The sequence below is a fragment of the Brachyistius frenatus genome, unplaced genomic scaffold, assembly GCF_029030835.1.
Source record: "Brachyistius frenatus isolate BFR_SWC_R1_liver_20210118 unplaced genomic scaffold, ASM2903083v1 Contig_25, whole genome shotgun sequence".
Classification (NCBI taxonomy): domain Eukaryota; kingdom Metazoa; phylum Chordata; class Actinopteri; family Embiotocidae; genus Brachyistius; species Brachyistius frenatus.
The window spans coordinates 1,740,636-1,757,500 of record NW_027210624.1 but is presented as its reverse complement, the minus strand read 5'-3'; the positions used below and the strand labels follow the sequence as shown (position 1 = coordinate 1,757,500).

Sequence of the window (16,865 nt, the reverse complement as noted above, 5' to 3'; positions counted from 1 at the left end):
GAACAGGTTGCCTGTCCATCACAGGACCAAGAGAGAAAGACAACCATTCACACCTCCAGCCAGTTTAGAAACACCAGTTAACCCGGTACACTTGTCTTTGGACTGTGGGAGGAAACTGGAGCACCTGGAGAAAACCCGCACAGGCACAGGGAGAACATGTGAATGAGAAATGAGAAAATTAAATGCACATAAAATGTCTGGGGATTTTAACCACTAGTAGCACTAAGGAGCAAAGTTTTCAACTGACCCACAGGTGGCAGTAATACACAGCAATGCGCCAGCAAAAGCAGTGAAGAAGAACACTTCTAGCAAGTAAACATGGGTGTAAACAATGTCGGGTTTGATATTTTAAAAGAACATTTCTTCTTTTAAGTAGAAAAAAATTAATTCAGATCTAAACGTGGCTGACTCGGTTGCATTTAGCTGAGACGCATTAAAAAAAATAGTCTTGTGTGGTTAAATATGTTGGTGAACAGGTCAGCCGGCATTTATCCCTGCGTGGAGATCTCTACTACAGTTAGCAACATGGCCGTTCCAGGTGGATCATTTCTGAGTTCACTGTCAGACAGACTTGGAAACAAACATTTATAATGTAAAAATTGTGTGTTTTTGAAAGCTGCTGGAAGTTTTTTTTATTCCCTGTTTTCTACTGTCGCCCTGCATTTAGATAGTGACGCACCCACAGAGCCCTGGGCCACACGTGAACATGTCTTCCTATTTTTAGACATTTATTATAAATATGTCAGCGGCAGACAAAGTGCATTACAACAGATCACACATATGTAACACCTCCTCACACACACACACACACACACACACACACACACACACACTGCCTCTGTTACATTTACAGTACATAGTGCCCACCAGACGAGCAACAGCGAAGAAGTTGTCTGGCACGGCTGCTCGCGGGGCTCCGCTGAGACCCGAGGCCTCCGTCTGTAGCGAGGATGAATGCTGGAAGAGGATCTGAATGACACCAGACTTGTAGAAAGTGCATCAGCCATCACTTCAGATCTAGGCCAGTCGGAGCGGCTGAGCAGCCCACGGAGATGTGGGGCACGTCGGGGATCATCGATGAGATCAAAGACAGCGACAGACGCACGCAGGGAAACACATTATACCATGTCAAAGACACAGTGTGGATAAATCACACCGCCATGCTTTCATTACATCTCCATAAGGAGCACGCTCGTGGCAGCTTTTTGGCTATACTGTGCTTCTTGAAGGGCACCGGGGCACTCTGGGTAATGGAGTGCCATGAGGACAAATACTCTGTGAGGCCTGTCCTCATCAGGACTGATAATTGTGCTGCATTGTCCTCTGCTGACGATAGCTGGGGTGAATTTATCACCGAATCTTCCGAGCGCGGCGTCCGCCAACATTTCTCATGATTTGTTCAATGGCTTTTTAAATGGATTCATTTGACTCGGCTGGAAAGGAGTTTTTACTTTTGGATGTAACAAGCTGCAGTTAAGATTCTGAGAATCGTGGTCAGGTATGATCCATTTCTTCATAATTCATACTTAAGTCAAGGATTACATCCTTCATTATAACTATAATAAAGCTCACAGTAAGTACACAGTTTGTTTAATGACTGTAAAGTTTTCCCCCCATTAGCTGACAGCAGATTGATGCTGCAGCTCTGTATGTCCTCTACTGTTTCTTTTTTTTTATGGTTTAGTGTTATGGTTGTTTTTTTTAAGTATATTCCATAGAGCGTAACATAATTTTTTTTTACACATTTTCACATTTGTGCCCAACAGCAACCAGCAGTGACGTCGCCCGTTGGTTTGTGAACTGCTGTTATGAAGCCTCGAGTTTGGATTTTAGCCGGCGACATCTTGCTAGTTCTGAGTGGTTTGGAGCAGGAAGTGACCATATTTGGACAAGCTGGGGGGAGCGAGCGGTGGATCTGACTGATCTGATTGGAAACCCAACGATACTACCCTCCGCCCACCAATAGCTGCAACCTGACGTCACCACAGGCCTGTCAATCAAACAGATACACCCCTAAAATCACAGCTTTTTTTAAGCTTATTTTCGAATAGTGACGGATTATTTTAAGATGTACGGCCAGAAAACGAATGATAAGGAGCGACTTTAGCTCGCAGAACCGAAATAACTCGTGATTAAATTTGATTGACTTTGAATTTTATCAGACTCGTTGAATGGGAGTCTGTGGAGCCCAACTCTAGTGGGACTCTGTGGTATTGCAGCTTAAGGCACTTCCGCATCGACCTCATTATTCAGACCCGGAAGCTACGAACACTTTTATTTACAGTCTGGGATTCTAATATGGGTAAAAATAACATGGAATGTAATATGATATAATTTTGATGGTTGAGGTTGATGTTACTCAATTGGAAACATAAAACTGCACCAACACATTCAAAATCTAATGAATGATGTAATGAAACACTTGGAAAAAGAGAAAACATTTATTCTTCTCTGAATAAACAAGACATATTTTTACAAACCCTTTATAAACCCTTCCAACTATGTCAAAGGCACAAATCTTAGACCAGTTTCTCCAGACTCAACATGTAAATAAAGGAAAAGTAGTCCAATAAAAGTCAAAGGCATCCACCATCCTCTCTGGCCCTCCTTTTTTATTTATTTTTATTTTTTTCCTTGGCTTATGTTACCAGATATGGTCATTACCAGCTCCAAACTGCTCTGAACCAGCAAGATGGCGTCACTGTTGTTTGCGGCTCGGTTAGAAACTACGATTCCAAGAATTACCGCCAGAGAGTCTTTCCTGTGTTTCTTGAGGTCTCGTGGAAATGCTCTGCCCACCCGTCCGCCGTGCTCCACACTGTGTTTGCTGTGTGTCTGAGTCCCAAACTGTCAGATCTCTGCTCCCGCAGTACTTTGAGAAGCAACAGTCTATTGAAGGGTAGAAGGGTGGAGGGAGGGAGGGAGGGAGGGAGGAAGGGAGGCAGATGGACAGACAGTAGAGATGGCCCCTCCACCAAATCAATGTAATCACAACCCTTATCGGACATTCATTCAATCTGAAGGGAGCTCGTACAGAGAGGGAGACGGGCTGAAGGGGAGAGAGCGAGACGGCAAGGCAGGAAGGGAATAAAGGAAGACAAGAGCTTCGCCTGCATTCAGATGTCTGCACGCGTATCTCTCCCTCCGCCTTCCTCTCATCTCCTCCGTCCTTTCATTGGCTCTGATGAGCTGCCCGCCTATTGTGAGTCCAGGGTTATTTAAAAGCAACACCCCCAGAGGAAATTCCCCGGGATCGCAGGGGCCCGCTCTTATCGCGCACAGCCAAAGCAGCTCCACCTGAACCCCGAGGGCCAAACACATCGATGGACCGACTCGTCCTTCACTCTCGTCCTGCTGCTCGGCGAACACAAAACTGTGACAGCGTGGCGTTGTTGTTTTTCAGGATAAGAAGAATCAGCGCAGCAGCAGATAAAGGACACATAAACAATAGTCATTCAACACTTTGGGAGTTTTGCCGTTAGCCGAGTCCTCGTTTTAATTTGGCCACATTTTAGAAGACAGACTTTCATCGTTGACATATTAACTTTGTTCTGTGGTCTTACACACAGCGACCAGCCAAGACATTAAAACCACCGACAGGAGAAGTGAATAACATTGATTATAATATTACAACGGCACCTGTCAAGAGGTGGGATACAGGAAAAATGGGTTAGCGTAATGATGCGGAGGGTTTTGACTGTTGTGATCGCTGGACAACAGGGTTAGAACACATCCAAAACAGCAGCTCGTATGGGGTTTACTGGAGAGCAACACAAGTTGTCCGAGGAAGAACAACCAATGAAATGGTGACAAGGTCACGGGTGCCCAAGGGTTTATGATGCTTGTGGGGAGCGAAGGTCGGCCCGTGTGGGGAAAACCTTGATGCTGGCTCGGATGGAAAGGTGACAGAACACACAAGAGCATCGCAGTGCGCTGCAGATGAGGCTGAGTAGCCAGACACTGCTCAGAGGACCCGTGCTGACCATACGGGAAGAAGTTGGTGTGGTCTGATGAACACGCTTCACCTGGTCAATCCCTTCCAAGTGTGTAAGAGAATCTACGGTGTTTTCACAACATGAAAGGCGTTTGGCCCTCATGGGCTCCTGTAGAAACATGGCGATGCAACATGTTGCACGCCCTGAAAGAGGACCGGGTCCTGATGTAACGTTAAGGGGTCATTCTGATGTCATGAAAATACAACGGTTTTTAGTTTCAGGTGGTTCTACAGCAATGAATCAATCAATCTTTAAAGGATCCGTTGCTAAATGTGTTGGTGCCTGAAACCACAAAACCCCTTCACAGGTCTTGTGTCTTTGCCTCCACAAGTCAGAGCTTGTTATGATGGCATAAATTGGACCTGCACATTATTAGTCAGATGGTTTTAGTGTTGCGGCTGATCGATGTATGTGTGTTTGGAGGGATTTACTAAACAGCCTCAGTAGCATCTGGATTCATACAACCTTCAAATCTGCTGCTGAAACCTTTTAATTTTCCTAAAAATAACCAAAATCTTATGAAGTGTTTCAGAGATTTGAATTTCATTGACAGTCCTGACCTTGATGCAGGACACTGATGGAGTTGACCATCTTATCACAGACCTGTTGCTTCACTGATCCTCCCCTGCTGCTCCACCCTCACGAGGAACAAGTGAAAACCCTGCAGCACCACAGTGAACGCAGGACATGATGCAGCTCGCACACGAGAACACACAGCAACCTCAGATATTAAGCCGGCGGTATGTGTACCGCACGCTTACGAATCCCATAACCAAAGGCTCTAATTCTGCCTCTTTCATGTCTGCCAAACACTTCCCAGAGGAGAAATTGATCAAGTCTTCAATGAAGGAAAAATCAAATTGGCTATTACAGAAACAGAGGAGTCAAGCCCATTGAACGGATGAAATGAGCCGTGAATGGAGGGAGAGGAAAGGAAAGAGGCGCAATGGATAGGAGGGTCTTTTGTTCAAAGAGGTGCGTCTGCACAAGAGAGGAGAGATGGGTAATAAGAGACTTGGAGGATTGTTAGTGTGGCAGGCGATTCATTCCAGTTCCAAGGAGCAGCAGAAAGGAAGAGGTGAGGAGAGGGAGGTGGGAGGGGGGGCGATCTGCAGGCGTGTATTGTGGCATTGTAGATCAGGTATTGTATTATAACAAGCTGTCTGTCAAACGATGAGATCAGAGGCAACTGTTGTTCCCCCGTCACACAGACGCTGCCTGCTGATTCTCTATGAAGGTGTCTAGATATAATAAATAAGTGGGTTGGAAGTCGAGCTGCAATCCGAGGCAGCGATTCCTCTCTGAAGACAATTTTACAGAGTTGGAGTGAATATAATGTTAAAGCAGCCGTTAGTAATGCGGTTTCTTCAAAATACATATTGAGACAGCACAACAATATATTCAGATACATATGTCATTGGCTGCTGCCGCTTTTTGCAGTGAGGGATCAACAGATTTTTCCAACTGACTTTGCTGCTGTTTGCTTGTTACAAATGCCAGATACTGTATGTATCAATGGTACAAGATACGTGCTCAAATTAGAAATGCAGGTTGTTGTTTTTTTGGTAACTCACTGTGGCTTCCATTCAAGTTTTGTTTTTGATTTTGGAAATAAAAACCAGACTTAAACTTGAATAAAATGACAGAACGACCACACTGAAGGTCTTCACACACCGGTGGCCTTTTTTTGTGTCACGTCAATATATTTTTTTTGACTTTTGTTTTTGTCTTGGGTATTTTCACATGTAGCAAAAATAACACGTGGTGGGAAAAAAAATAAAAAAATCTATGGAAGGAGGCTGATTCAAGGCATCAACCAATCACGTTGTGTGGAAGTGCATAAAATGTTTTCCACATTTACACTTCAGGTCACTGTCATTTACAAAAATGGTATCGACAGCTGCCATGTTACAGTTCAATAGATAGATAGATAGATAGATAGATAGATAGATAGATAGATAGATAGATAGATAGATAGATAGATAGATAGATAGATAGATAGATAGATAGATAGATAGATAGATAGATAGATAGATAGATAGATAGATAGATAGATAGATAGATAGATAGATAGATAGATAGATAGATAGATAGATAGATAGATAGATAGATAGATAGATAGATAGATAGATACTTTATTGCTTTTATAACCACATTTAGTGTGCATTTGTACATTTGTGAGCTTTAGTAGTGCTTGTAGGCAAACTTTATTTTCTTTGGACGAAGCTAGCTGATTTAATGTTTGAGGTCTTGATGCTCGGCGGAGCTAACGAGCTTCATACTCTCTGTACAGATGTGGACGGGGTATACATTTTAATTTCTTTAGGCAAAAGAGCCCAATTAACGTGTTGTAGTCAGAGGTGTGCAATTTGTTACAGAACTGGGGCGCACACACTGTTGTGACTTGTTTCTAGCCACTGTGATGGCAAGTTTATATACCATATTAAAATGTATATTTTCATTACTTTAATAAAGTCGACAATATAACCTGGCAAATAACTTTACCGGGGCAAACGTTAGTGGATCAAAACAAGGCTTCGAGTTGATGTCGTGAATCAATCAATACAACCTAAATGTCAACATGACAACTTTGACCATTTCATTTAGTTTTATTGGCTCTCTTGTATGACATTGACTTTGGAGATGATTTGATCTTCAGGCGCTTCAAAAATGTAAATAAATTTAAACTTGGATCAAAAGAAGTGTGAACATTTTATTTCCCCACCTAGAAAATAAAAGTAGTGGAGCGTCAGTCTGCTGGTCTCCAGCAGCACTAACAGTATGGTAGTGGTAAGAATTGTTTTATGGTTGATCACAAAACCTGTTTTTTTTTTTTTTTTATAACCTTTTACAGCTGTCTGTACATCTGGGACAACATCTCTGAATGGCTAACACGTGATCTCAATCAGTGTTTGACCACAGCTGGAAACCTGTGATTCAGTATTTTCTACTCCCTCCGGTTGTACAATCAGGTGTGATGACCATTTACCCAGAATGCACAGGGAATCTCACCCTGCTGTCAGCACCTCTGCCAACACATGAAACCTAATGTCACCGCCGCTCGCCTCCACCTCGCCTCCGCCTCTGTCTCTCCTCCTCCGTCCTCCGCTGATCACTTTGTGTGCTTTGCTCGTGCGGCTAATTATTTCAGAGGGAAAGGCAGAGAGGGCAAAACGGAGTGACAGCCGACCGGAGGCAGCGCTTGATCTTCGTCACTGGAGATAATATTTACCGCGTGTAGCCGGCGACACTCAAACATGGTTAACTGCTGGGACGCCAGAGCAGACAAGCACTCGTACAAACACGCCAACGCACCGCTTACGTGATGGGAACACTCCCCCTCTCTCGCTCGGAGTGTGTATCAAAGCTTCACATGCAGTTTCAGGTCCAGGTCGACTTGGCTTTTTGCAGCGCTGCAAAACTTTATGTCTGTCACTAGCCTCGGGGGGGAGAGCGAGGCGAGGGTGAAGGAAGGTTAAACGAAACAACAAAGAGGAGGTTTGAAAGGAAAAACACACAGCTGCAAATTTTCACTCACAAGTGCATTACATTGGGAAACATTTGTTAAGTTTTGCCAGTGTTTGGCTCCCCTGTAGGGAACACCTCGGATGTTATGGAGGCTAAACCACCTTTGTGTTGTCTTCCTTGTAGGGCTGAGCAGTGCCGAGTATCAACAGCCGGGGAAGGCCTCGTGCGTCAGCGTCAACTGGACGCTGGGCGACACGCAGCTGGAGGTGGTGAACACGGCGACGGGACGGAGACGGGACTCGGGAACACCCTCGCGTCTCTGCAAGCACGCCCTGTTCACCCGCTGGAGCCGACTGTACCGCAAGGTAAACGTCATACATCGGCCGTATCTCAGTTCACGAAGTTGTAAACTGCAGGTGTACCGAACAAAGTGGCCACGGAGAGTATAATGAGGTAGGAAGTGCTTACAAGGAGTTTGTTACACCTTCTTCAGTTCTAATCATGTAAGTGTATGACAATTTGCGTTAGTGCACGTCTATGTAGTACACTTACTTACGTAGTATGTGAAATTTGACAGAGTAATGATGTCAAATCAAACATGGCCCTCTGTTTTACGCACACAATAAACATACCGATGAATTGTTCATCCCTATGAACTCATGATCCAACAGCAGTTTGGTGGTACTTAGTGAAAAAGAAAGACTTTTCTGTGGATATGAACCATTGGTATTTGTATAATGTGGTGTTCAAATGAACTGACTGCAGGTCAGTCCCGCCCCCTCCGTTACTTTTGAGGTTTAAAAGTCTTGAGTACTCCGGTATGAGTTCACTATCCGGCTGCATGTTGCATGACTTTTCAGTGTGAACGCTCCTGTGCATTCAACATACGATGCTCCTGTTTGCTCCCGCTACTCTGAATTGAGGACCAATCAGCGACCAGTGTTCGTGGTTAACTGCATTTGTCCCGCCCCTCCTTCACCGTGATTGGATGACATCAGGACTTCAACAGTGTAGAAAACACACGTGTGCAGCGTCTCCGTTCCATTCAGGAGCACCTGCACGTATAAAACCTTGAATGGAGCGCAGCCTTGTCACGCTAATGACGGGCTTGTCGTGACGTATGTAAAAATCTGCTGCGGGTATGTGAGTCTCACTAATTTAAAAGTTCATTTAAAAATAAGACCTTCACATTGTGCTGGAAAAAGTAGGATGTTTAATGAATAGGATCCTAAGCAATAATTACATTTCATGTGAATAAATGTCTGTTTCACCGCTCTGCTCCGTCTGAACGCAGGAAACAGGAAACACAGAGGCATTAGTCAGCTGTCGTTTAAGAACAATGTGCAGTCTGCTGCCGTCAGGAATCACATGCAGGAACACAGACACACTAAGTGCAGACACGGAGGCCGACAAACGCCTGAATTAAAATCACAGAGCGCCCCGTACGGTGGAAACGTGGACCCTCCTCTCTGCCGGAGATGAATGTGTCGACGCTGCTTATCATAAAGCAGCAGCTCGGATCTTCACTTTCATTTTCCATCCTGAAACTTTATGTAACACTGCCTGCGTCGCCAAATGGCGGCCGTTAAAGCGTAATGACTATGAAACCATAATTATTTGGAGAAGTACTCGAGGAGGCCCCCGCCCTAAGTGCTCCCCGCGCGGCGTATATAAGGGGCCACGCAAGAGCAGTCACACTAATCTCCTAAAGAAACTTTTGCTCTCTCTCTCTCCACTTGTCTCGCCGCCGATCTTCATTGTTTCCCCTCGTGACAATAGGAACGCACAAAAAGCACAGAGAATGTTCAATTGCTTGTGAAATTCAAATGGAGGGATTACACAGCTGTTGAAGCCCCCCTTCACCACCAACCCCACCCAAAATGCATTTGTGCCGGCTCATTCGTTTTGTTTTGCTCGCTCTTCTTCTTCTCCTCTCTCCCGCCTTCGCTCAACCTTTAGCCCTGCCGCTGCCCCGCCTTTATTCCTCTCTTTGTCTTCCCTCCATATCTTCACGTCTGTCTCCGTGTCGCGTTTATCTGACTCTCTTTTTCTTTTCTCCACCCCCACCCCCACCCCACCCCACCCCACCCCACCCCTCCACCACCCTCCTCTTCATCGTCTTCGCCCTCTTCAGCTGGGGATCCGTGTGTCCAGCTCGGCCGACCGCCAGCTCATGTACTGCGAGGCCAAGATGGCGGCGCGTCCCTACCAGACAGCGAAGCAGCAGTGGTGCAGATCTCTGCAGGAAACGGGCCTCGGCACCTGGGTCAAAAAACCCCCGGAGCAGGGGCAGTTCCTGCTGTCGGTCTGAGGAGGAGAGAGAGAGAGTGTGTGTGTGTGTGTGTGTGTGTGTGTGTGTGTGTGTGTGTGTGTGTGTGTGTGTGTGTGTGTGTGTGTGTGTGTGTGTGTGTGTGTGTGTGTGTGTGTGTGTGTGTGTGTGTGTGTGTGAGTGTAAAAAAAAAAAAGAGTGTGTGTGTTTGGTTAACCTTTATTTTTTTAGGGTAAGATGACTCCATGTTTCACACCTTCATACCTGAAAGTTTACCAGTGTAACCTCTAAACTCAAGGCTGTCACCCTGCGTGTGCGTGTGCGTGTGCGTGTGCGTGTGTGCGTGTCATTGTGGATCCACCCAGTACAAAGACGACAGGTGGAAGGTCAGATTGATGGTCTGCAAAGAAAAGGGACATAAAAAGATGGACTTTTTCTTGCCGTTCTTTAAACACACAAACAAAGAGGTCTAAGCAAGCACCCCCCCCCTCCTTTTCCTCCATCCCCCCCAAATACTCCACCACACACACACACACACACACGCACGCACGCACACACACACACCGTTCTTCGGCTGTCAAGTAAGGATGGGGTAACCTTGAGCAGAATGAAAGGCAGCCGCTATCTTGTCATCAGCTATTTCCGGGCCCCAAGGCTCCCGCTGAGGAGCAGAGCCACGGGGGAGAGAGCGAGACAGACAGAGATGGAGAAAGAGGGGAAAAAAAAAAAAAAACAGAGCGTGGAGAGAGAGAGAGAGGTCCACGTCCAATTACCGGCCCTGTCAGGTGACGGCTGATAGAGAAAGAGGAAGGGAAGGAGAGGAACGTTGCCTCCGAGCCTCACCTTCACCTCTCTCATTTCTATCTTTGTCCTCCTTCTCTTCACTCACCCTTGACTAGCCATCTCTTTGCCCTCTTTTCCATCTTCCTCCTCCTCCTCCTCCTCTTCCTCCTTCTCCTCCACCGCCGCCTCCCGCACCTTTCAAGCGCGGCGGAGTTTAACACGACGCAACGACAGGTTAATACACCCCTCTTTTTTTTTTCTTCTTTTTTTTCCGTCCTCACCCCTCCGAGTAGGGAGAAGCTACATAAACGCAGCCATTACAGTACAAGTGGAGGATGCGATGGAGGAAGAGGAGGGGTTTGTTTCCTGTCTCTGTCTGTCTTCTTTCACCTGCTTGACCTCAATTGGTTGGGGTTTTTTTGTCCACTTTTTGTGCACCTGAATCTTGTCGTCACCGTGAACAGCGAGTTGTGGCTCGTTAGCGAGGCCTTGTTGACCCGATTGACTCGTACTGATGCTCTGTGGTCGTGCCCACCCCGAACAGATAACAGTCAAGGTGGTGGGAAGTTGTAAGCCCCGCCCCCTCACTGTCAAGAGATTTTTTTTTTTTTTTTTTTTTTGTATTTTGTATTTAACTGAGGTGAAAACTGACATCCCTCATCGCTACCATGTAAATGTGTACCTCTGACTATTTCATGTCTCTGCATATTTCATCTACATAACACTGTGTGTGTGATTCTTTCCTGCAGCTAAGTGTTCATATTCATTATGATCATGACTGTGTTGTTCTGTCGTCGCTGTTTTCTCTTTGAGGAATTTAAGTCCAGCAGCAGCAGCAGCAGCAGCCCTGAGATGGAAGTAGTGAGAGTGACATCTAGTGGTTACTGTTGTGTTTTAGTTTCCTCTCCTGCTCCTCCTGTGTCTCTGTCTTCTGGCAGCAACCCTGTGTGCTACAGACAGGACAGGTTCATTCATATCGTTGGCTTAATTAACCCTTTACTGGAGATCAGTGTGTGAAGATGAGGATTTGACTCGCAGGCAGATTCGCACAAGAACTGAGGATTTGATCCTTATGTGATCTGCATCCGGGTTCCCCAATTCTCCACTGAAAAAAAAGTTATTTGTAAAAGCGTTTGAGATATAGTGTTTCTCCAATTAAATAGTCACGACCTAAAGTTGAATATGAACCTGTAGTGCAGCACCTTTACATGTCATTGAACGTTTGTTACATTCATACCGAATGAGTTCACACGGACGCCGATTAAACCTGTCCGGTGAGACATTCCCGCACTGGACAGGTGGATGCAGACTGAGCATGCTCGATGGGTGGAGCCGGCACACCAGCGCTGGTCGGGCTAGCGTCGGGCTAACTTCCAGATTAACCCAATGCAACCTTGAATGGAGATTAAAGAACTCCATCATGTGGGTCGTCTAGTCTTTATCAGACCAAATGGATAAAATTCTGACACTGAAACGACACCTTTTATTTCCTTTATTTAAGTTCTCCGCCGTTCTAAAAGCAACAATCGTGGTGACGGAGTCGTCTACAGCAGAGTCTTTTTGATAAGCATGTGTCCACAGTGTTTTTTGTAACTTATCTGCACTGCAGGTTTAAAGTAAACAAATTGAGAGTTTAGTGTTAAAAACCTCCTCTGATCTGCTTCATGTGGACTGTGTGGGTGGATTGATCACATCTGATTGAACAAACTCTTATCAGATGCTGAGTCACATGTTGCTAAACCCTGATTGGTCAACTGAAGTCGATGACCTCACCTTTTTTTTCTGCCCGAAGCCCCGTCCACTTCAGTGAGAGGAGCACAGAGAAGAACAGATAAAGCTCCTACAAAGATATTGGTACAGTGTAGGATTTCCTGGTGGTGCAGATGGATTATTAAACTTTCCGGGGGCAATTTGCTGTTTGGCCCCGACTGACCGCTGCTACCGATCAGAAACTTTATACCATACGATCAGTACTCCATACTGGAATAGTATCTTCTTCCAGGTTTTCTGTGGGTTTAGTTTTTAATCTCTTAATTTCACCTCCACAAGTGGTTATACCAGCTTTTACTTTATGTTCCCCGCTGTAACTGTGTTTACATTCTGTCATTTACATTGCGATTAAGAGAAGGTAACTTCTAATGTTATTTCGTGGTGTCTCGTTACTGAATAGGAGACGACATCCATAGGCGTCACCATAAATAATAATAAATATAACTCGCACAACATTTCTAATGTATCAAGATGATTAATTCTGGGACTTTTCGGGCCCCTGAGGACCTGAGTGTAGTTGTTAATCCAGCTCTGGTTCATGGCAGCTTCAATACGTCCGTTTACAGGAAGTCCATTTTGTTTACCTGAACCCAAAGCTGCAAAGCACCGACTCTGCTTTCAGTGTCAAGCAGCAGGTTTGGCGTAAATGTGTATCAGAGTTGGCCTTCGTCTCTCATCAGCATGAGGTGCAGATTTGTATTGATCGAGCGGCCATATCTTCAGACTCGTCACGCTTTGTGGACACAGGTAACAACATCGGTCATTGTCTCACTCCATGTTTTCACCTCGGCCGCCATCACAGATTTTCACCCATTTATTTTGAGAGATAATAAATATAAGGCATGTCTGAATGGCAATATTGTATCAAAGAGTGTACATATGTAAAAAAAAATAAAAAAAATTAAAAAAAACTGTATAAAAGATGTGACAGAGATCCTAAAATGTCTACTTCTGATGTAAATGAAAGTCTATGAAGAAATGCTGCTAAGGTCTGTACATTGCACTTCAGTAACAAATAAAAAGTGAATGTTTGTACTGTATATGTGAATAAAACCACAAAATCTTGTAATTTTATTTTGCCTTTATAGTTTTTTTCATTTGATGTCGTTTTGGAGTTGATCTCAGAGTGAAAGAGAACACGTGTTGATGTGAGATTAGAATACGTGATGTGCGCTGAGCTCTTGATTATTGGACCATCTCTCACCTTTCTGTGATCATGTGTCGGCCCTGGAGAGCATCCAGGCAATTATTAAAGAGGCCTCCCTTCTCCTGCCACTCTCGGGGGAAATACATGGGGAAATGGATATCTCTGTTTGGCTGGGTGGCAGGTGTCATACAGATCAGCCACCAAATTAGCCTGGAGGAAGAGGAGGAGGAGGAGGAAGAGGGGGGGGTATAAGGTATGCCTCCTCTGTAGCATCCACCCTACCCCCAAAGGCCGTGGAGTCGGCTGTGCACTCTACAATAAACATGATAATTGACAATTTGCTCCAGCGGCTGGTCACGGCCAACTGGCTCTAATCTAACGGACAGAGGTGTCGCTGCTCTGTGGATTCTGTCTCCCAGTTTCTGCTTCTCGATGAAGTCACAGAGCCACAACACGCCGAGTCTGATGCTCCGCCTTTGTGTAGGGTGAGAGCAGCGTGCTGCACTGAAGCAATATTACGCGAGAGGGTGTGCTTCAACGTGATTATTGGCCCGACGGTGATGCGTTCAGGACCCGAGGCGCTTGAAGCATAACTTCAGCATCACCGAAGTTAGTCAACAGAGATGAGATTTAGTCCGTTTTATTGATTTCTGGAGATCGTTTTTCAAACTGAATGAATACAGCACATAGAAACAGTAAACTGCTTGGCTCGCTCAGTCTGGTTGTAACTAAGAAATCTGATGAAAAAATATATTGATTTTTTTTTTTTAGATTTTTTTTTTAGATTTTATACACTTTATTAATCCCCTAGGGGAAATTTCATGGACTCATGCAGGCTAATTTGAAAATCGCGCCGTGTCAGCCACTGACCGGCAGCTGATATGATCCGAAACCAATAAGCCAACAGTTCTCGAGAGCATTGTAAAATCCGAAAATCAAAATTTATAAAAAAAAAAAAAAAAAAGTTACATTTAATAATTTCCAAAATTGTGTTTTGGCAAATAACTTTACCTGGGCAAACGGTAAAAATGTTTTTATCTAACGAAATATTCTGCTTCAATCCAAATTTAGTAAAGTTTAGCCTTTCAAAATAATGTTCACGGTGGTAACATTTGTAAGACTTTTTGGACAACATGCAAATTATATTTTTGTGACTTTTGGGACAACTTATTTCTCACATTTTGGACGACATGCTCTAGTATGACTTTTGTTTTGCTATTTTGGACGACATGCTATAGTATGACTTTTTTTTTATCATATTTTGGACGACATGCTATAGTATGACTTTTTTTTTACATTTTGGACAACATGCAGTAGTATGACAAAAAGTATGACTTTTTATGACCAAAAAGTATGACTTTTTTTTTGACATTTTGGACAATTTTTTTATTTTTTTTTTATCATATTTTGGACGCCATGCTATAGTATGACTTTTTTTTTTATCATATTTTGGACGCCATGCTATAGTATGACTTTTTTTTATCATATTTTGGACGCCATGCTATAGTATGACTTTTTTTTGACATTTTGGACAACATGCTATAGTATGACTTTACATATAGTATGACTGTTTTTCACTTTTTGGACGACATGCCTAAAGCATTGTATGTCGTCCAAAAAGTGAAAAAAAAAGTCATACTATGGCTTTTTTTTTTTTCACATTTTGGACGACGTACTATAGTATGACAATTTTATGATATTGTTGACGCCACACTAGTATGATGTTTTAATGATATTTTGAACAACATGCTACAGTATATTTTCTTGAGGCATTTTGGACCAAATGATACAGTCAGATATTTTTATGATACTATGGACGACATACTTTAGTATGACATTTCCATCATGTTTTGAACATTTACACTCACTGGCCACTTTATCAGGTACACTTTGCTAGTATTGAGTTGGACCCCCTTTTGCCTTCAGAACTGCCTTAATTCTTCGTGGCATAGATTTAACAAGAAACTGGAAACATTCCTCAGAGATTTTTGTCCATTTTGACATGATAGCATCACGCAGTTGCTGCAGATTTGTCGGCTGCACATCCACGATGCGAATCTCCCGTTCCACCACATCCCAAAGGTTCTATTGGATTGAGATGTGGTGACTGTGGAGGCCGTCGGAGTCCAGTGAACTCATTGTCATGTTCAAGAAACCAGTTTGAGATGATTTGAGCTTTGCGATATGGAGCGTTTTCCTGCTGGAAGTAGCCATCAGAAGATGGTACACCGTGGTCATAAAGGGACGGACACGGTCAGCAACAATACTCAGGTAGGCTGTGGCGTTTAAACGATGCTCAATTGGTACTAAGGGGCAAAAAATGTGCCAAGAAAATATCCCCCCACACACGTTCTTAGCTGACAGGAGTGACACCCGGTGTCGTCTTCTGCTTCTGGAGCTTGTCTGCTTCAAGGTTTCACGTGTTGTGCGTTCAGAGATGATCTTCTGCATACCTTGGTTGGAACGAGTGTTTATTTGAGTTACTGTCGCCTTTCTATCATCTGGAACCAGTCTGGCCGTTCTCCTCTGACCTCTGACCTCTGACCTCTGGCATCAACGAGGCATTTTCGCCCAGAGAACTGCCGCTCACTGGATATTTTCTCTTTGTTGGACCGTTCTCTGTAAACCTCGTGCGTGAAAATCCCAGTAGATCAGCAGTTTGTGAAATACTCAGACCAGCCCGTCTGGCACCAACAACCGTGCCACCTTCAAAGTCACTGAAATCAACTTTCTTCCCCATTCTGATGCTCGGTTTGAACTTCAGCAGCTCGTCTTGACCATGTCTACGTGCCTAAATGCATTGAGTTGCTGTCGTGATTGGCTGATTAGATAGTTGCGTTAATGAGCAGTTGAACAGGTGTACCTAATAAAGTGGCCGGCGAGTGTGTATATATTTTTATATATATATATACACAGTATATCCTTCATGTCTCATACACGTGTCCCACTCGCACAACTTGTTAAATTTGACATAGTCTATGATCACCTCTTGAGGTAAATATATTCCTCAGTAGCTGCAAAATGCTAAAAGCCCATCACCAACTGTGTCATGTTCTTCTTTGAAACCAGTTTCCCACTGAAGCCTGTGATGACGCGAGGAGAGCTTCACGGGTAAACAAGGAGCTGAAAGTCGAGCTCCAACCAGCTGAGGGGACCTGCAGATCTGTAGGTTCATCGTCTCTAACATGGTCTTCACATTGGACACATCATTATAAATACACTCGTCAGACATGTCCCAAAAGGAAAAGTATGGGTGCAAATAATAACATGAATGAAGGCTGAATTCAATTTAGCTGCTTTAGCATCAACACATTTGTATTTGGCAAAGGTTCCTGGGACACTAAAATATAATGGAGCCATAGTTAATGTTATTAGTATCGCCAGGGCTTTACCTGCAGTCTGCTGTGGAAAACACCCACAGACATGGAAGATC

General features: G+C 44.2%; 1 protein-coding gene across 1 annotated transcript in view; it reads left to right on the top strand.

Annotated features, from left to right (window-relative positions):
• adarb2 (adenosine deaminase RNA specific B2 (inactive)) overlaps nucleotides 1-13,352 on the top strand; it is a 191,430-nt gene extending 178,078 nt beyond the window's left edge. The window contains exons 9-10 of the mRNA XM_069698012.1: nucleotides 7,647-7,828; nucleotides 9,598-13,352. Coding sequence (XP_069554113.1) covers nucleotides 7,647-7,828; nucleotides 9,598-9,774 — 359 coding nt within the window. The 3' untranslated portion in view covers nucleotides 9,775-13,352. The remainder of the gene's footprint in view (nucleotides 1-7,646; nucleotides 7,829-9,597) is intronic.
• The last annotated feature ends 3,513 nt before the right edge of the window (nucleotides 13,353-16,865 follow it).